At 38.4% G+C, this 21,735-nt stretch overlaps 3 protein-coding genes across 3 annotated transcripts; 2 read left to right on the top strand and 1 right to left on the bottom strand.

Moving 5' to 3' along the window:
* Window positions 1–11,446: 11,446 nt before the first annotated feature.
* On the top strand, window positions 11,447–11,602 carry K441DRAFT_555355 (uncharacterized protein; the record flags this gene model as incomplete). Its single annotated transcript, XM_067643271.1, has 1 exon — window positions 11,447–11,602. A coding segment is annotated over one exon (156 nt), but the record flags the coding sequence as incomplete, so codon positions are not given.
* A 4,962-nt stretch (window positions 11,603–16,564) lies between these two features.
* On the bottom strand, window positions 16,565–18,830 carry K441DRAFT_704921 (HET-domain-containing protein). Its single transcript, XM_067653559.1, has 2 exons — window positions 18,619–18,830; window positions 16,565–18,441 (listed from the first exon to the last, which is right to left on the bottom strand). Exons 1-2 carry the CDS (start codon window positions 18,807–18,809, stop codon window positions 16,596–16,598), a joined length of 2,037 nt encoding a protein of 678 aa, XP_067505099.1. The 5' UTR covers window positions 18,810–18,830; the 3' UTR covers window positions 16,565–16,595.
* Window positions 18,831–19,830: 1,000 nt separating this feature from the next.
* K441DRAFT_695562 (uncharacterized protein) lies at window positions 19,831–21,163 on the top strand. The gene is made up of 2 exons (XM_067652820.1): window positions 19,831–19,921; window positions 19,972–21,163. The coding sequence occupies exons 1-2, from the start codon at window positions 19,898–19,900 to the stop codon at window positions 20,755–20,757; spliced, it is 810 nt and encodes a 269-aa protein (XP_067505100.1). The 5' UTR covers window positions 19,831–19,897; the 3' UTR covers window positions 20,758–21,163.
* The last annotated feature ends 572 nt before the right edge of the window (window positions 21,164–21,735 follow it).

Here is a 21,735-nt window from a genome sequence, read left to right on the forward strand (position 1 = left end):
ATCTTACTGGCCAAAGTACACCCAGTACTCATGTTACGGACCGTAATACCCCCGTAACCCAAATTACGGACCGCAATACCCCCGCGAACCAAAATACGGACCAAACCCCTCCCGTTGTTCAAACTACAGATCCGTAACCCACATATCCGCAACCCATAAATCCGCAAGCTATAGACCCGCAAACTACCTAAGTAAAGACCTATGGTAAGGAGCTAGCTAACCTAGCTAAGCTCTACACCGATAAATCTAAGTACAGCGGTGAAAACGATAACTTTGACTTTAAACTGACTATCTTTACGGACCTCTGTTAGAAGGCCGATATTCCTAAATAGGAGTTCAGCCAAGCCTACTCTACTATGCTGCGCGGCCTAGTACTTAACTACTACTACACTAACCTTAAAAGCAACCCCCTTAGTGTTCCCTTTAATAAGCTATGCGAAGCCATATGCAACTACTTTAAAGGACCGGAATATAGGCGTGATATCCTTACCTAATGGAATGCGACCAAGTTACGGACCGTAATGGACAAGAATACTGAAAAATCAACCATAGAGTGCCTACAAATCCTTATTAAAGACCTCCGCCACCTATAGTATGGTCTTAATATTAAGCTTTAAACGGACGACTTTTTGCATAATAAACTGATTACGGCCTGCCAAGAAATGGAACCCTGCAAATACGCCTATTACAAGCCCGCAGACACCATAGCTGGCCTTATTAACGATTTACGGTCCTTTATTGCAACGTATAAAGCCTTAAACCCGCCAGGCAGTACTTAAGCTTTTATTACGGACCTGTAAAATCCGCAACCTGATTTAGATGCCTACTTTACGGACCGCCGATACCGCCAGTAGTATCCGCATCGACCAGGTTCTACCCGCAACCTCTACAGCAACTCCCGTACAAAAGCATACCCCTGTAGACGAACCAGTCAGAAGTGCTTTATATGCGGCAAGGAAGGATGTTGGTCTATAAGGCATACCTAGGAAGAATATAACAGGTCTAAGAAGAGATTTGATAAACGGATTAGCCAGTTTATCTTAGAATATAAAGGAGAGGAAGAAGAGGAGCCCCCTAATAAGTTAATAGAAGCTCTTATAATTAACTTTAACCTAGACAACTAGGAACAGGAGACCCCAAAGACGTTCCTAACTACTTTCGGACCTTTTACGGACAGCTAAGCCTTTAATATTACAACCGTATTAGCCGACCGTTCCTTTATACACTCAGTTGCGCCTAAAAACCATTCCGTAAGTACCCCCGTTACGGACGTTATAGATTACGAGTAGGACCCATTTGCATATATCACCATAGAACGCTATACCCCTAAGGAATTCTACGGTGTTATGATCGACACAGGCGCCTCTAAGAAGTCTACTGCAGGCTACGGATAATACCTCGCATATAGGACCACCGCAAATGATAATATGGATATTAATATTACGCAAACTGGGGCCGTAAACGTCCAATTCGGCATTGGCTTAACTGCATTAATTGGATTAGTTACAGTTAAGACCCTAATTGGCCTAGTTAACTTCCACATAGTAAAAGCAGACACCCTTTTCTTACTTTGCCTTGCGGATATAGATAGGTTACAGGTTTACTACAACAATATTACGGACACCTTAATCGGCCCCGTAACTGCCCTAGGAAGTAAGTATATTACCCTATTAATTACACGACGATTTAGATACCCGTTCCTTATATGGGGAGAGACTTTACGGACCTATATTTAGGAATCTTTTGACTATAACCCGTGCTACCTTACCAGTACGGAGATTTACTATCTGTACTGCCGTTTCGGCCACCCGTTAGCCGAAAAGCTATATAGAGTCCTTAAACGCTCTGGACACAACAATATTAATAGGAAGGCAGTTAATTACCTAACCAAATACTGCTCCTTTTGCCAGAAATACGGACGTTCCCTAGGCCGATTCAAGTTCACCCTTCATAAGGACCTTAACTTCAACCACTTAGTGTATGTAGACATTATATATATTAACGGCAGCCCAGTATTATATATAATTAACGAGGCAACCCGCTACTAAGCCGCCCGTTAGTTGCAAAATATATCCGTAAAGTATACTTGGGATATCTTACGGACCTACTGGATTGATACGTACGTTGGACCTCCTAAGTATATCACCTACAACGCTAGTAGGAACTTTATTAGTAAGGAATTCTAGCAGTATGCTACAGCCATGGCTATATTAATAAAAGCTGTTTTAGTTGAGGCGTATTGGTCCGTCAGGCTTATTAAGCGAGCTCACCTAGCTCTACGGAGAGCTTATTAGATTATTACGGACAAGTATAAGGATATTTAAAAGGAACTGGCTTTACAGATAGCTGTAAAAGCCGTTAATAACACCGCTAGCCCTAACGGACTAGTACCCACCCTCTTAGTTTACGAAGCCTACCTAAGGATAAGTAGCCTAGGCCCTCCTGCCCCATCTATTACGGAACAAGCAGCTGTAATACGGAAGGCAATGGCCAAAATAGTTAAATTACGGGCCAAACAAACTATTAATAACGCCCTACACCACCGTAACGGACCTAATACGACCTCAGTACATAACCTCCCGCTTAACTCTAAAGTCCTCATATGGTGTAAAAGCGGTAGTTAGAATGGACCTTACCGTCTACTAGCCGTAGAAAACGAGACGTGCTGCGTATAGCTTCCTAGCGGGCTAACTAGCTTTAGAAGCACGTCTATAAAACCCTACTTTCGGCCCAAAAACACCTATAACGTTAAGCTAGACGAACTAGAAGCAACCGCCGAATTAGATAAACCAGAAACGACTACCAAATTAGATAAACTAGAGGCACCCTTGCCTACCCTAGAGGTTTCCTAGAAACCCACTAAACCTACTAAACCTGCCGTAAAGCGTGGCCGAGGACGCCCCCGTAAAAATCCTGTAACGGAGAACCACCTAACCTTTATAGGCATATCCGTAAAGCAATCTCCGCCTGCGGATATATTAGTTCTAGTATAGGAAACCCCTTTTACGGACTTACGGCGTAAAGAAATTAACGGACTACTTAAAAAGGGTGTCTTTGCGATTATAATAGAGAGAGACGTTCCGTAAAGCGTCCGTATATTTAACTTACGCTTTATTGATAAGATTAAGCACCCTAGTACTAATAAAGCCTTTAAGAAATTAAGGCTTGTTATATAAGCTTATAATGACTAGGGAAAGGACCTAGTCCTTATATAATTACCTATAATTTAATGGGTTAGTTAACGGATTATACTCGCACTTACGCCTGGACTACAGCAAACTAAATTTATAGCCCTTTACTTACGGGATATCTTATAAGCCTATGTGCAGTCTAACACCTACCTAAGTAGGGATATCTTTATATGACTACCCTATGAGCTTAACCTATAACTAGGAATAATTTTATGGGTTATAAAACCTCTTTACGGAGTACTAGAAGCCGGAAACTATTGGTTTAAGACATACTACTAGCACCACGTTAGTAAACTTAAAATAGAACAGTTGACCTATAACCCCTGCCTCCTATATAGCCTATTAAACGGCCTTGGTATTATTAGACTCTAAATAGATAATACCCTCTTCTTAGCAGACCGGATATTTGCGGACGCTAAAGAGACTAAACTGTAAGAAGCTAAGTTCCTAGTAAAGCCGCGAGAGTAGTTAACTGAGTAGACTCCAATTAAGTTTAACGGAGGCTTAATTATATAAAAGGGCAACTTAATTTAGCTAACCTAGGAACGCCAAGCTTAAAACCTAAAGCTTGTTATAGTAAAGCCTACGGACCTTACTAGTTCCCACGGAGAGACCCGTAAGACCGTAAATATAAAGGACTAATACGCTGTATAGCGTGTAAGAGGCGCCTACATTACCACAGTCTGCTAACCCGAATCTGCCTATGACTTATCCTTTGCGGCCCAGGCAGTAGATCCGTAAGAAGAAAATATTAAGCAGCTTAATAAGCGCATTCAGTGGCAAATTGATAATGCAGCAAGGGGACTTACTTTTGTACTACTAGACCTAAGTTCCCTTAGCTTACTGGCATTTATAGACGCCTCCTTTGCTAATAATAAAGACCTATTATTATAAATCGGCTTTGTAATTGTACTTACGGACCGCAATTAGGACGTAAATATACTGCACTAGTCTTTAATTAAGTGTAAACGAGTAACCTGTAGTGTACTAGCCTCTGAACTATATGCACTAGCTTATGGCTTTAATATAGCAGCTGTAATCAAATTAACGGTCTAGAAGATTCTATAACTGGAGCAGTTACCCTTGGTTTTATGTACCGATTCAAAGTCCCTTTACAACTGCCTAGTTAAACTAGGTACGATATAAGAGAAGAGGCTCATGGTCGACCTAATGTGCTTACATCAGGCCTACGAACGACGTGAGATTATGGAGGTTAAATGGATTAGCAGCGGAGACAACCCAGCAGACGCTATAACTAAGGCAAAGCCGTGTCAAGCTTTTAAAACCCTAATTAATACGAACAAGCTCAACCTAAAGGTTATAGAATGGGTAGAGCGAGACTAACGGAGTATTTATAGTTCAGCTACGGCCCGTCGGAAGGCCGTACGGTGCATTCACGGCCCGTTAAAAGGCCGTATAGTTCATTTTACGGACCGTAAGCAGGACTTACGGCCAGCTTGGAGCACCATTTGGAAGGCAACCCAGAAGGCACCTTAGGAGGGATTTCCTATGTATTTTCTTATGTGTTTTATGGTTCTATTGAGGTAATTACGGAGGCTGTATACAAGTGGTTTCATTTTCTAAGTACCGCCAGTGTATAATTACAGCACCTAGTATACGAACGCGTAAATACGCGTTCGTGCACTAACTACCTACGTGCTGACTAATTAGGGGGGAGGCGCGTTAGTATATAGACCACGTAGTTTACCTTAATAGAATTGATAGTCACCACCGTCTAAATAAGTATACGATACTATACGTATTTTGTGCCCCTAGACACGACTCACTTATACTATTAAATTGGTACTAATAGGTGTAGTAACGGAAGAACTAGTGTGATTAATGACAAGATTTTATATATTATTTAATGGCTGGATAACGCGCGATAAGAAGAAGGCTCTTACTAGTATCTGTATTTACTATTTAGACCATTAAGGCTAGATTTAAGACTTTATACTTACTCTACTAGAGCAGCTTAGCCCGTATAGCGGCTATAACTACTATAATATTATTAGCAATACCATTGCTAAGTATAATCTTGGTAGTTAAATTAGCTGGTTCGTTATAGATAACGCCTACAATAACAACACCTGTATTAACTTCCTCTTAATAGAGCTTAGATTTAATAAAGAACAATATTAAGTACGGTGCGCTACTTATATATTTAATCTAGTGGCTTAATTAAGTCTATTTGGAACCGATAAAGATGCGTTTAAGAACGGTGATAAGAACTTAACGGTAGGTAGGCGTTCCCCTACTATTAATATAATTAAAACTAAGACTTTTATAGGAAGAGCAGCAGTTCCTAGAGGAGTGGCGAAAGGAAGGCCCACTTAGAACTCTTATTAATTTTATCTATTTAATCTGTTTGCTATAAAAGTATAAATAGTTCTATGCCTTTTAGCGAGAGGAAAACGCTATGCTATTGTACGCCGATTTTAAAGTCCTTGAGCTTGTTAAGCCTGTTAAGACTAGGTAGAATAGTTATTTAATAATATTTAAACGGGCTGTTAAGTTTTAAGGCCCTATTTCCTTAATAATGTAGCTTAATATTGATGAATGGAATAGGAAGCTCGCAACAATTGAGTTTAGTTAACGACGTAGAAAGAATCCGAATCCGTATCAGAAGCCTCTTAATCGACCTCTCTATGTGCGAGTCGGCGGCCTTACTTCCTACAATTAGGACGTTATTAAATAATATATTTAGCTTCTTAAGCCGCTTTAGCAAGCTATACTTAAGCTTAAAGGAAGAGGCAAGGCCGGGCGCAATAGCGTAATATAGGAAGTTATCCCTTATATAGAGTTTTTAATAAGGCACTATAAAGAAGCTAAGGCTTAATTGACTAAGGTGACGACGGAGGATTATCCTAATTAAGAGGTAATTGAGGATTACTACAAAATTAATGTTAATCGCGGGTAGGCGAAGCTTTAAAAATACTATATGGCGCTTAATTAGACGCCTATCTACTACGTAGCTTGCCTACTACACCCTAACCTTAAGCAATTCTGCTAAAATAACTGGAAAGAGAGGCCTGATTGGATAACTAGCTATAACGCTTCCTTTTAGAAGCTCTGGCTTAAGTATAAAGGAAAGAAGCTATGGTCGGCGTAAGCCTCTAAGAAAAATCAGCCTTTGCAATCTGATATTAATGACTTCATTAGAAGCTTTATAGGCACCGCCTTTGTTATAGTACCTTCCTCATCTAACGATTAAGAAGACGAGTATGAGTAGTAGAAGAAACTCAATCCACTAATAGAAGATTACTTACTAGCTCGCGATCCGTTCTTATACTAGAGGATAATAGTAATGGAGTTTCCTAACCTTAGCCAAATGGCGCTTGATATACTAAGTATACTACTATTAAGCTGCGACTACGAACGATTGTTTAGTGAGCTTGGTGATATGCTTGAGCCTTGTCGCTTATAAATGCAGCCTAATATTATCGCAGCCTTATAGTGTACGCGAAGCTGGAACCGTAATGGCTTTATTAAACGCAGAAAATAACCTTTCCTAATAAGGAAATCGTATACTGGTTCGGACTTAACCGGAGATCGCGCTATTTGATTTAGTTTGCTGACTTTTAAATAGAGCGACGAGTTCTACCTAAATTTTTAACCCTAGCCTCCAACTGCGGTACTATTAAGAGGCGTATCTTTTACTTTAGGAGCTGTTTTATATACATATAATGATATATAAGGAGGATTGGCTATATAGCTGGATCGATATTGCTGCCGTCATAGAGGCGATCAATTTTTTAGGCAATCTTTTGTATAGGAAAACTCTGCATTAAAGTTGGAGTCACATGACCTTACCTAACCTTTAAGCCTAGTATAACACCAAACGCCTATTACCAAATTGCAGTATAGAGCTCCTCCTACTGTTGTGTAAAAATGTATAATAATCTGTCCAAATAGTTAAATCTATCCAAACCGTTTGCTAGTTTGATTAACTAAACGAAATAAATAAGCTTAAAGCTTTAAAATATTTAATTAACTAAACCAAAGATCTATAGTTTAAATTGTTTGTTTATTAGCAAGTCTAATATAGCCTTTCTCCGCGGCTAATAGTAAGGGCTTAATAAGGTCGTTGACGTTAATGAATGGAATAGCCTTCTAAGCGGTGCTAGCCTGCCCGAACTTCGCTGCCTAGTATATTACGGAGCTGCTGTCGCGTTTATAAAGCTTATTATTTAATATATAGTAGAAGTGACGACCTATAATAACGAGAGCATTAACGTTGTATACGCGTTTAAGATACTCCGCTATTATAAGAATTAATTTAATGGTTAGATAAAGTATAGACATTTTTAATAGTTAAGAGTGCTTTTTAAGGAATGGCAGGAGTAGGCTGGTTTTCCCCTCCTTTTAAGTCCTTAGAGTGTTAAGCTAAAGTTAGAACATTTGGTTGTTAGCGGCGTTATATACTATTTTAGCTGATAATATCCAAACGCTCGCAATGGTTTATAGATAATTTCCCTTTAAGCGATAATTGTATACACGCTTACTTTAATAATACTATTTATTTATATAATACACTCTCTTATATGTGTAAGAGATAAAGATTAAAACTAGCACCTAGTAGAAGATAGAGGGCTAAGGTATTGGCGGATAAAAGCTACTATTCCGAGCTACGGTTGCTTTCCTCCTCCTTATACTTTAGGTATACTCCATCCTCCTAATAGCATCTGTTATAAAAGCTATACTTTTAGCAGTCTGCTATTAGTACTAACTCCCCTAATAAATACCCTCCCTTATATACCACGCATTTCTTTATTGTTTTTGGGTAATGCTTTAGAAATCTCTTAACCTTAACGTATTTCTTAAAAATCCTATTTGGCCATTGACATTCTAACTCTTTTTAATAGTCTTTAATCCTTCTTAGTATTTCTACCTTTTCCTTTAGTGCTAAACGCTTTAGTACCTGCTTTTGTACTCTTTCTCTAATTAATATTATCATATATCCTGCTCTTTGCCGCTCTATTCCTATAATATAATCTACCGCATCTTAAGTATTAATATTCTTAAGGATATTTACGATTAAATTATTCTTACCGATTATTATAAACTTTTTAATGACTTTTCTATCTAAACTGTAGTAAATCACCCGGAGGTTCCACCTAGGCAATTCCTCTATTACCTCTACGGCCTTGATATATTTAGAAACTTTATTCGCAAGATTAAAAAGGCTAAAACTTATTTTAACCGTTAAAGATACTAAAATTTAGCTTAGTGTAAATTTTAGAGCAATAACCAAATTAAATCTTGTAGATTCGAGTTTGGGAGGCGATTTAGTGACTGAGGGATTTCTATGCGCGATGGGGACCGGGATAGATGCGAAGGTAAAATGATAGAAATTATTTTTGTCTACCTTAAGGAGCTTACTAGATAGGTATAGAGGGCTGGTAAGATATTTAGGGTTAATGGTATAGAAGAATAGAGCGATTTATACTTGCGCTAATTGGATATAAAATGGCGGATTAGCCTATATAGGTAACTTATATTTAGACTAGAGGATTAGAGTAGATTTAACGCTAGTTTAAATAGATTACTAAAAGAATATGTTTACTAAAAGCACGGGAGCTTATTGACTTTAAACTTAACCTTTTAATAACTAGGGGGGAACAAACGGATGACTTTTAGGGATGAAAAGGTCCGCCCTTAGGAAAAATAAGCCTGTAAGAAAGAACCTGTCCACACAAAGGAGCTAGTTAAGGAGAAAAAGTTAGTAGTGTAGGGTCGCTACAGTTTTAGGTGCCCTATTAGATATTATAGTTTTCTTATCTACCATAACTTGCTTCTGGATAAGAGCCTCCTATATTAAAATGTCGTCTTTATATATAAATTTGAATATAAATCGTATATAATTATATGCGTAGTACTTTTTTTACTTAAAATATATAAAACTCTATTTCTTACTAGCCTCTCTATTACTAAGTCTTAATAGGTATCGCCTACTTAAATTGCGATCCTATTGAGCTAAAAGGACGGTGTAATGAGGGCGCGATAGGCGAATGCCGTACTTAATCATCTAATGAGCCTCCCCCCTTACTAGCTATACCCTACCTAGCTATAGTATAAGGCAACGTAGATCTGCTGAATATGGTAGGAGGAAGCCTTAGGCTTATAGTAAAGAAATAGAGTTAATAAAGTATGCGTATACGATTATATTCGATTTATATTCGAATTTGTATATAAAGACGATATTTTGATATGGGAGGCTCTTATATGGAAGCGAGTTGCAGTAGATAAGAAAACTATAATATTACCACTATACCTTATTTTAATGTCCCTTAAATTTCTTAGGCAATATAATCCTAGAAATTTTAAGATTTGGGTAAAGTTTTTTATTTTATTAGATACCTCTTAGGGACAGCTATAGTTATTAGCGAAACCGGCCTCTGCCTTGGGGCGCTATTAAAAGTTTTCCTTCGCTCTTAATTAAGGTCCGCTAAACTAAATTTGGTTAAGTGTTGTATGCCTAGCTGTAGGCGCCCGAACTAGCCTTACTATCAGTAATATGTCTTTTTTAAGAGCTTTAAATACGTCTAAGAATAGGATTAAACTTGTAACTTTTCGTCTTTAGCTATATATAGCTGAACCTTACTGCCTTATAGTATAATATAATTCGCTCCGCTCCTAGATTATAATCTTATTCCTTTTTTACCGGCGTTAGGAATTAAATAATAGGGTTACGTGCTTACTATATAGCGGGGTAATAGCGTCTATAATTCCGCCTAACTTAAAACCCTAATAACGTTAGACAGAAGAGTACTGTCCGCGCTTATACTTGCTAATTATATTATATATGCTGTGTTCTATTATAGTCTTATAAACTATAAAATTACTAATACTGGGAATAAATATTACTCTAGTAATTATTCCGCCTACCCCCTAGAGTCTACCGCCTATAAACAGCTTAGATACCTGCGTTCTCTACTATATAATAACCTTTAAAGGATCTGCTCTGTTTATTAGCCTTATAATGGAATTCTACTAACATTACTACTTCGTTATATTTGTGTAGCAGCTATATATTATACTTAATATAAATGGACGGTTCGAGAGAATGGACTCCTATATATCACAAAGGTATTATAAAGAGATATTATAAAACGCGTGTATTATTTATTATAGGAATAATAAGTACGGCTCTTTACATACTAGCGCCTATAGATAACTCCAATTTCCTATAACTGCACAGCGCTAGTATACAACTTGGCCACTTAATCCTATACTATTATTATCACCAACACCTAATATCGCCAACATTCTTATCTTCACTTAATTCGAACTAGCAGAATGTTATACTAACTAGATTCTGCGCTCTATTATATAGTATGGCGAGGCATAGAACTGGTATAGAAGATATCTCTTCGTATCCTAAATATCCTTTTTCTTCCTGGCTACTTATAGGTTGTGTTTCCATTTATAACACTTAATCCTAAGCTTATTAGTATACCTGCGAAACCTAAAATATATTAAAACGTTTCGTATAAAACTAATACGAAACGCTATAAAACTAAAACCGCGTATTAGTTTTAGTTTTAATATTTCTATATAATACTAGCTAAATCTACCACACGTAGCTAGGACTTAGTCGGATTTTAATAATTATCCTATTCCTGTTCTAGTTGCTTATTACCTTATAACTTTATACTATTTCTATTACCTTTTCATTACCTATTAGCAATGTCAATTAAGTGGCAATAAGGTAATAGTTTCAAATCGACGTTAGTATTAACGTTAGTCTTTATTACCTATCTAGTATATATAGTAAGGCTCTAGAGCCTCTTGCAATGAGGTAGAGTTATTATTCTTTTTTATCTTTTAGTCTTCCGATTAATAGTATATTACGTTTCCCGTTATATATATATAAGTTACGGATTTTTATAACCTACTTACCCTATATCCTTTAGCAGAAAGTAGTAATATTAAACTACGACTTGTTATAAGACAGAATTAACTATCACTTTAAAAACTTGGCTTTGCTAGGCTAGGTTTTCCTTACGGTAGGTACTTCTAAATTATGATTTAATATTAAAGGGCCAACGGAAGGAAACAAACGTCTTATACTACTTGGTAATGCCGTTCTACGCCTTTATATGCTCGATAAATGGTACCTAAACGGAATAGATATAGGTATGGATACAATAAGATAGGTAATATGTTTCTAACAAAATATAGAAAGTGGAGATAAACTAGTAAGGGATATTAGTATAAACGAAAAATTGCACGGAATAGTGAAGGATTAGAATCTAAGAATATATTTAAAGGAAAATCCCTCGCAAAAAGGTAAGAAGCCAAAGACTGTACTTACTTTAACGGTTAAAGCCATCCTTAGCGCTATATGGGTTAACTTTAAAAGAAATTTTGGGGCAGTATACTATGCTATAAAGAAATTCCAGTCCTGAATAATTCGTATAAGGTATTTTATTTTAATAATATAGTTAGTTAAACGGCCGCTTAACCCGCCTTCTCTAGTAGAGTTGCTTGTAAAGAGGTACTTTAGTAGGTTGTTTGTAGCCAACGACCGCTAACTATTAGCGAACTGTATCTATCTTAGATATACTTTACTAATTCCTAAACAGGACGAATATAACCTCCTATAATACTATAAGAAAAAGAAAAAAACTAAGAGTAACGAACTATAGGGTATAAGTTAGTAGAGAAGCGCTATACTCTATAAATACATGGTTTTTAAAATGCTTATATTTAAAGAGCATTATTCCTAATAAGCGGCAATATGGGTCTGGACATGGGATTGGTTCATTCTGTTTAAAAAAACGAAGATGTTACCTCTTAATATGTTCCCTTACTTTATACGGGCGATAGAAAAGGGTATATACTCCCGGCTTATAAGCGCAGAAGAGATACTGTCGATTTATAATCTTTATAGGGCCTGGTTTAGGTTTAACCATTAGCTCTAGACTTGGCTCTAGAGTAGAAAGGATGCCCTAATCATAATTACGGATGACCTTACGCTTAACTATAGGTTTTAGTACCCGGCATAGATTAAGCAAGGCTTTAATTGCGTTAATTTAATATTAGAAATTTTCTTATATTATAAGATTAGCTGGACGTTTATATAAGAGCTAAATAACGCGTTTTTGTTTGGGATTATACTCTACTAGTTTTAGTTTCTACTCTTCCTCACGTAGACCGATAGCCGATAGCGTAAGCTGTTGCCTTAAATCTTCGGTCTTAATTTTGTCGAAAAATTCAAGCTATATTTCCTTCCGTTTCCCCCTTTTTAAGGCCTTCTTTTGTTTTTCTAATTCTAATACAGCTTGTGTATACAATTTATACTCTTTACTCCTAAGTGCCTATGCATTTTTAAGAGTACCGTATAGTTCCCTAGTTTCTTTAGATAAGGCATCGCGCTGCTAACGGAGCTCTATAATAAGTGGATGAGTTTTAAGAGAATTATTTGTTATATTTGTAACTGCTTTGGGAGCCTGTGGGTCAATATCCTAACTAATATACATTAGGGACTTTATAAGTGTGTTAGCAGAAGGGCGGCCGAGGAAAGCAGCCTAAACGTCATATAAAATCCGCTTATTTATATAAGCCTAATAGACACCAGCATCTTTATAACCTATAACCTGTTGCAATTAAGCTTGGGTTGCTATAGCGTTAACCGCTTTACCTATTCCTCGCCGAATATTATAGGGATTAAAGATTTGCATTATTCCGGCTATAAAGCCTAGCCGCTAAATATAGTAGAGGAAAGTATAGTAGGGTATAGGCTTGTCTAAAGTTCCGATCCCGTCTACTGTTATAATTACTTGCTAAAATATTGGTTTATTTTCCTAGCTTTTCTTCCATCTTAAACGCGAGGTCGTTTAATGCGGGTTAACTTAAACCATAAAAACCTGCTTAATAGTCTAGAATTCAAGTTTAAAGGCATTATTAAGAATTCCTAGGACAATTATACAAATTATTGGATTAAAGATTAGGTCGTTAACCTCGTAAAGATAAAATATCTTGCTATATCCAATTTAGCATTCATTAAAGAGAAACTTGTTATATATGCCTTACCGTTTAGAATTCCGTCTATACCCTTTAGTGAATTGTAAATCAATCTCTATAGCAATAAGGTCCTGTTTAGCCCCCAGCTCTTAAATAAGGATAAGTGTAATATGTTTATAATATAAAGTGTTAATAGGTTCATCCTTTTCCTCGGATCCTTTGCTAATTCCGTTATATTAGTTATCTATTTCGCTATTATCTTCGTCTTTACCATTATTATCCCTATCTCCATCGTTAATTTCGTCATTACTTATACCATCTCCTACTCCCCTATCCTTATTGTAGGTCTCAAGAGCGCATTAGGTTACTACTTTCGCATTTCTCTTTATATAGACTAATACGCCCAGCCGAGATGCTGTATATACATAGATAAGTATTAAAAATGAAAGTTATAGACTTTGTCGCCCGTCTGGAAATATAGAGGTATCACGAGCCTAGTAATGATGTAAAACCCAAAAAATATTGTTAATATTTATTACTGGCTTCTCCTTAGTAGATGTGTTAAGCCTATTATTCTTAGTTAATGGTCCGTTGATATACTGTAATGGTTAGCGGGATTTTATAAATATTTAAAGTGATTTCTATACGTTATTAATTTCTTTATTAACGTCTTTAGGCCAATCCTTCTTAGTATATTTTCGATAGAGCTGTCGCTAGTATTTATATTTCTGACGAATACTAGTCCTTTTCCATAATGGATAATTATCTACAATCCACTAAAGAAAAATTTTAACGTTATAGTTTAAGGCATTCTTAAGAAGTTAAGTAGGGTGTTTTTTCGTATTCTCGTAGAACCTAAATAATAAGCTATAGAATTGTATTTTAGATAAGAGCACTCTTACCTTAACCATCGTGTTAAAATTTCGTTTATATTATTCTTCGTTGCTAGTGAATGATTTTTCTTTACAAGACCTATCTTCTTAAATTCTTTACGGAGTTTTTTATAATGCTTAGCCGAATATTTCGGCTGCGCTAGTGGCTTGCGTCATTGGATAGGCGGACGTTTAGGTATCCGTCTAGGTTTCTGCCCAAGTTTATACCCATGCATACCCGTAAGTTTATAACTTAGGCTTTCCTTCGGCTTATTGTGTGGGAAGGGTATATATTAATTTAGTTTCTAAAAAAGAGGGTATTGCTGTAGTAATAGGGCGGGCACAGAGTCCAACTTGTAAATTAAGGCGAGGTAGAGTAATAGAGTAAGTTGGGTAATAGCATAGAATTATTAATATAATTAGCAAAATAGTAGAGAATATTAAGCAGGTATAGGAAAAGAACTAAAGTATAGGAAGAGAAAGAAGAGTAAACCAATGTAGTTGGTTAATAGAAGTGATGCCAAGTAGAAGGCTGTAGCGGGCGTATTAAGCTTTATAGATATCTAGGGGACGTTAAAAGCCAGGGAGGTCTATTATAACCAACTATAAGTTAGTAAGATAATAAATAACCCACTTCTTAGAATATAGGGCCGTCCTAGTGATGGGTAATTAAATATAGAAGTACGCAGTTAGAAGTTTTAATAGGGGAGAGACACTTCGCTTAGGCCTTAGCGCCTGGGACAAGCGCTGCTTAAAACAGCGAGTAAACCATCTGAAAATGGACGTTAGTGTCCCTGGACATAGAGTTATACTAGTAAAGTAAGGCTTAAACTACTTAAGTACTCTTCCTATTAAGAACAATCCTGCGTATACTATTTAATCCATAGGTATTGCTAGCTTAGCTCCCTCTTACGCTACCTTAAAGTGTATTTACGTAAGGAATCCTTTAAGCTTTAATCTCTCTCCTAAGTATCTTTTAATTAATAGTAACTTAACCTTTACTGCGCCTATCCCGTTAATCCTATTTTCTAACGTTATATTATTTTCTATTAACTAGTTAACTATCTCTTATAGTTATCCAACCGTTATAGGTTGCTATAAGTTAATATTTACTATACTAGTGTCGTTACCTGACCTTAATGTAATTGCCGCCGTTAATGGCGTTGTGGTGGCTGCTTTTAGTGGCATATTGTCCAACCTACTATTATTAATACTATAACTAGGTAGTAATTGTGTAATAGAACCTTATAGCAAGAACTATAATAGGTTCTGTTATTGGGCTAGGTATATAGGAAATGTAAGTAATAATAGTCGACAAGTAATAATAACTAGTGAAGTAGTTACCTAATAGATTAACTCTAATTATATTCTAAGAATTACTATAAGGAAGGAACTATCTAGGTAGGGACTAAGGGTCCTTAAATACACAACCGTACTCCTATAAAATCCTTCTTATACGTGATATACGTCTTATATATAAAGTACATAAGTTCCTCCCGTTCCTCCCGTTTAACACATAGCACATTATATGACCTTAGTTACCATTCCTCGTCACATAGTTCTACCGGCTCTATCCTAGACCGTGCCTAAATTAACCAACTAGCTTCTTCCGTCTCTTCTCTAAGTAGTCGTAACATCGTACTTAAAGCGTCCGTAACACTACTAAAATTACTATCGCCTAAAGTTATCTTAAAAGGTAAGGAGCTAGTAGGAATATAACTAGCTTTAAAGGAGAGCCAATTAATAAACTTAAATCTAAAGATAAATTAGAAACTAAACTAGAAGTAGATTCTTTAAAAAGGATAAATAAAAAGAAATAGACAAAGCCGTACCTATATGGAATGCTATACCTATATATAAACTACTACCACCTTATTAAGTAGTAATTAGTAATAGTTAAGTTGTTTTTTTATTATTTAAATATTAGACGCTCCTCTCTTTTAGTAGATAAGTTAATATATTATTATTCATTGCTTAACGTCCGATTTGGATCCCTATTGGGCCTACGCGGACTACTCCTTAGATAAGTTAATATATATCTATATCTTAATAGCGATTACTAGATTTAATTTCTTTAATTAACTTATTTTAATTGGCTAAGCTTATAAGGGCTACTATAGTAATAAAATAAAGCATATCTTATTGAGAGGTTATTATAGACTTTTAGGATTAAGATAATAATAACAGAGATATTAAGGCTTTATATTAAAGATAATACAGTAGATGTCCCGGGCTTGTAACTATTAGCTAAATAAGTTAGAATAAGAACTCTCTCTATTCAAACTAGCTCTAGAAGTCCTTTATATATATAAGATAGTTGCAGGCAACAAAGGAGGGTAGTAGGTAATAGGGTGTTAAGAAACCGGGCAATCCTAATGGTTTTCTCAGGATTATGGCTAAGGCCTAAGACTTGCCTAAGCTTATAGAATAGTTACCATTTTAAGAAGTGCGATATTAGGATAACGAAGTTGTTATTCCTTAATTATTTAGTCAACGGGTTAAAAGGCAATAGAAACTAGCGGCAAGGATGACGTAATATCTGTATATAAGTTACTTCTAAGCATTAACAAAAGGTAAAGTTCTGAACCTGGCAATCTCCAGACTCTAGGGACACCATAGCTTCTCCATCCATAATTCCTTGAACGTATGCTTCCCCAACTACCTGGAAGTGTTCCCCATGAGGGCGAATAATAATTGGGGTGCTGCATCCAAAGACGACAGCAATAAGATCTCCCTCCCACGTCTGATCCTTGCAGTTGCCGAATATATTATCAGGAGCCCACCCTATATATCCCTTACGAGTAAGCATTAGACGCCGGCGTTTACACGTACGGTGAAAGCTGCAATAGACGTCTATATAATTTTGCTCGGAAGCATTGTCTGGGATATCATCTGTGAATAGATCGTCTAGATACCGATCACACAACCAAAACCATTTATTTGCCTGTCGCCATTCATCCCATCGGTAATAGTGACTTTCCTGGTCGGAGAGGAATTTCCAGCCCAGTCTTTTGAACTGTGGAGCAGCGATTTCAAATGTAGATGGAAGACTAAAGATGGCTGCATGCCGGTCACTTGCTCTATGACCATTATTATCGACTCTGTCTTGTATGAGAGTACAGTAGAGCGCTTTTGATGTGTCAGCTGCATCGCCGTATACGCTTCTTACGGTTCTCCATTTCTTAGGTTGAATAACTGATTGCTCGAACCAAGATTGCAAACCGTCTCCCGAAGCGCCAAGTCCCACGATATGGTCAAATATAAAACCTCGGCATGTTAAAAGTTGGCCGTCTTCCGAGAAGGAAACTTCCGATGACATCTTCCCACTCGCGTGATGTGTGTCGTCACGTGAGACGCCTAGATCTCCTGACCCTTTATTCCAGAATTGTCCCCAGGTAGGAGTTTCCGTCCTTGCATGTCGAACACGGCCGTCCCAGTCCCAGTCCGCGGCCCAGGACGGGGTAAAAGTCTTGCTCCAAGGATTGCCTTCTCGAATGGGTTCGAGGTTGCCGTAGATGCGAATGAAAGCTCTTGCTGCCGCAGAAAAGACTTCACATGGTTCTATGCCGTAGTCAGGGGCCAGCTCTTGGGCGATAACTGAATCCATCATGCCAACTAGTCCATACACTTTATCTCTCACATCGCAACATTCTGCAGAGTAGGCGAGATCTAAGAGACGACCAAAGCCTAGTCGACCCCCGCCCTGCTCCTCACAATGACCCATGACTCGAAGGTCCTGGTGTATGAGGTGAAGACTAGTTGTGCTCCATCTGTAATCCCCGCTCTCCCGCTCAAGAAGTGTGTCTTTAATCAGCCACAAATGGTTGTGCAGAACCCCAATTCCAGCGCAAAATGATGGCCATTCGATTAGACGCTTACCACAATAGAATACGACAGCTGGTGCTCCTAACACGACCTCTTGAATAATCCACAGCCGGTACCAATACGGCCTATCCATGAATTCATGCAATGCCAGCCAGCTACCGTTACCCAGATACTCAGGATCCTTGTGTAATATTGCTTCTAGCTCTTGCCCACGGTCCGCCCCACTAAACTTGGATAGCGTTTTAATTAGATGGATAGCTTTGTCGCTCCCATTTGCTTTATTCCCTAGCCAACCTATTACAGCCCATGCATCGCCGTAAATATTCCGCATTTTGCCAATCTCATTTGCACGTTCTCTATAATCATTCTGATTAATACAAAGCGCATCCACCCATAGTTTGTAGCCGCTTTCAAAATTGGATCCTTCGGAAAGAGCACGGAGAGCTGCTTCTAGGTTCTCCGTAACATATGTATTTTGGCCATTGAGTACAATCTGGCGTCTCTTGTTCGGGTCACCCCAGACATAAGACAGCGCTGCGTAGTCACCCCACGTGTAACGGTAACACTGTTTGGTTGGGATATGACTGGCCGTGATAATTCGGCTTGGATGTGAGAAAGCCCGTGCGGCGGAATGTAATTTAGACCAGATATTTCGGCTTTGATGCGGTAAAGGCATTGCAGCGGAATGTAATTTAGACCAATTCGCGATACACTTCCGCTTGCTTGTCTCGGGCAAATGCGACGACATATAATCCCTATACTTCGCATTGAAAGACGCTAGTGAGACAGTCTCCAGTTTGCAATGGACTACGGAGGAATGCCTTGATTTTGACAATATAGTGATAAACCGGATTTCCTTGCGGTTTTCGTTTAGCGGCGAATATAAGATTGCTGGACTCTTCTCATTGCTACTCGAGGCTTTCAATAGGCTAGACGACGCAAAATGGCTCATACTGCGCTACCAAAGAAGATTAGTCGGGAATTACGAATGCGAGGTCTAAGTAGTTGGGCTGCGAAGCTGAAACACTTATCCTCTGTTACGAGAAATGCAAACGTAGCTGCCTAAAGCCAAGTCCAAATGCACCCCCCACAATGTGAAAATTTGCAACACCCTATAGAAAAGGTTTCCTAATATTAGATTTTCTACTTTAAACTCTATTAGTCTTATGTAGAGATAGAATAAATGTAAGCTAGGTAGAAGGTAAAATAAAATATAAAACTTATATACTTAGCCTTTTTTATTATGAAATATTAGTCACGTGCCTTACTAACCTATATTAATAGGTTTTAGGTTATCTTATAAATCAGACCCTCAGTGGATCGTTGGTGCGGTGTACAGTGTACGGTGCACGGTCTCTCCACCGGAGAAAAAGGTGGCCGATTTTGACGCACGGTCCACAAACACTAAAACACTACCTTAGCGCGGTTTAAAAAGGTTTTTGGAGAGAATATAGATTAGGAGAAGATTAATAAGTAGTTTACGTGGTATGCAAAGAGACTGCACGAATGTATTAGGCTTAGTGGGCAAATGATAAAGTATTAGAGTGTATAATAAGGCTTTTGGTGTTTTTGGCCCATGCGTCAAAATCGGCCACCTTTTTCTCCGGTGGAGAGCACGGTGCACGGTGGTGCTGTTCCTTATTCCTTATTAACCAACGAAATTTTCTACCGAGGGTCTAAGAACTATATTTTGTATAATATAGCAATAACGTCGTTATTTAATGTAATAGATAGAGAAGCTAAAGAGCTCCCACCCTATAGTATTTTTATAATTATAAAAGGGTTAAGATACTGAAGAAGGTAAGTTTTAGTGTATTTTAACGCTCCATTACCACTAAAACGACGCTCAGACCCTCCGTGGAAAATTCGGTGGATAAGGAGCAGTACGAACGTCCGTGCGCCCCACGATCCACGGAGGGTCTGATTTATGAGATAATTTATCAGATAAATATCATCATAGTATATGGTAGAAGGGTGACAACCTTGCGACTTCATCACAACTGACAAGTTCTCTAGTTGTGCCACTAGAGAACATTAAGAATGCCCCGATTACTCCAGAAGCCCGTAAGCAGAGTCCTCTTAGACTTGATTGAGCCAACTAAAGCAGAAGATAGCGTAAACTGATAACCCTAGTATACAAGCCACCGTTCCAGCCGTGCTTGGTACAGCCCTCCGAAAAAAAACCAAGTATTATTGAAAGTGGTCGAGAGCCCTATTCAGCTGCCGATCATAAAAAAGAGCTCGAGGCTGCGCGCAAAAGAACCGCGAAACTCCGCGCCAAGAGCAAGGCCTTAGAGCAGCAACAGATGGCAAACGCAACTGCAGCTACAAACCCTTGGAAATCGCAATCTGATAGTGGAGCTACTCGACAGCGAATATCGAATTATACGAATCCTAGGCGAGGACTTAAGGTAGCTCGCGCAAACGCTGCGCTCATAGCTGCTCAAAGAGCTGTGTTCAACCAGCAAAGTGCCCGACGCCTAGTCCCAAGTCGTCCATCTAATGATCCACTGGAGTACTCCTCTTCTGCGCCCACTTCCACGGACCGAGGGACTCGATTGCAAGGAGAAGCAGATGCGCTGGAGGTCGCTCTTTCAACACTGCTCACTGGTCTCTCAATTCCTAGAATACCCTCGGAACTGAAGCTTGCTAATATCCAACATAAGGCTGCGGTTGCTAGCATGGATTCCCCACAACGTATTGGGCTGCTGCTCGTTTGTCTCGTTGCACTTTGGGTTGTTCACTCTCGCATGGCGTACTTTTTTGCGGCTTTCATTATTTGTGCAGTGAAGTATACTTTCTTGCAATATTCTCGGTTAAAGACCCAGGAAAGGGTTTTGCTCAAGACCCTACCGACCGGTGAAGGCTATGGAGTAGTTTATGCAGAAGCAACTTATTGATGCTCCTCGCGCAATATTTCCAGATGAAGAAGTTGACTGATGTCTATCATGGTCGCGGAGCCTCTCGGGGATTCATACTATTTATGAACACGCCCGTGACGGTTGCGAAGCATTTAGGATGCTTTTCTGGCCGTAGGATTATTGGGTCACGCTTCCCTGAAGTTAATTGTAGAAAGATTGAGCGCACCTGCCTTCCGTCTCATCTGTCGGACGCTGGATTTTTATATTGCAGGCTTCTTTTGCATGATTGGTTCTTAGAAAGGTTGACCATAACACTATTGTAAGCCTTTGATTGACACGATTTGATAGGAGTGTGGCTAGGGGAAGGTTGAACCCATCGAATATGTGTGGATAAGTCCTCAAAACCAGCCGTCCGCACTACCAGCTTATACCACTAGTCTTTGAGCTGCAGTCCTTCGTTTGTTCTTCCCTCTTCGATCTGTGCATCATAATTCTCAAACACGGACGGCGTATATGTGATCACTGGGGTTTCCCCCGTGGTTGAATACCCCATGCTTACTGTGATCTAGAGCATGCTCTGTTACTGGGGCGGCCATCCTTTGGCGCTCTGCTACTAATAACGTACGCTAATCTCTTCTAAACAATGCAAAATCATTTCTCAGCATACTTGCAATGATCTAAATAGAGAAGATGCGACGACTAACATTGAGATACACACTAGAAGGTTATGCCGAATTTAGCCGCTTGTCCCTTTTTAAGGGGACGACCTCCCCTACGTAGGTCTTATCCACAACCAGCGAGCGGCACTTTCTCATCTTCAACCAATTCCAGTCGAAACTTTTACAATCGGGTAAATTTGATAGGATATTCAAGACACCTATATGCTGATTGTAGATGCCTGAGAGTCACGCATCCTCTCAGCAGGGATAGCGTTTTCAACGAGAACCGAAAGCTCTGGACCCTCGCCATACATACTCCATACTAATAAGGTAGTTGATAAGGGGAACAGTAAAACAA

The sequence above is a fragment of the Cenococcum geophilum genome (genome assembly GCF_001692895.1).
Source record: "Cenococcum geophilum 1.58 unplaced genomic scaffold K441scaffold_16, whole genome shotgun sequence".
In the NCBI taxonomy this organism is placed as follows: Eukaryota; Fungi; Ascomycota; class Dothideomycetes; order Gloniales; family Gloniaceae; genus Cenococcum; species Cenococcum geophilum.

Excerpts from the sequence above, each read along its gene's own strand:
- K441DRAFT_695562 (XM_067652820.1), top strand. The coding sequence starts at position 19,898 with ATGCCCCGATTACTCCAGAAGCCC. Across the intron at positions 19,922-19,971 it reads CCCGATTACTCCAGAAGCCC|CGTAAACTGATAACCCTAGT; the intron begins GTAAGCAGAGTC and ends AGCAGAAGATAG.
- K441DRAFT_704921 (XM_067653559.1), bottom strand. The coding sequence starts at position 18,809 with ATGAGCCATTTTGCGTCGTCTAGCCTATTGAAAGCCTCGAGTAGCAAT. Across the intron at positions 18,442-18,618 it reads CTAGCGTCTTTCAATGCGAA|TCATATCCCAACCAAACAGT; the intron begins GTATAGGGATTA and ends TATCACGGCCAG.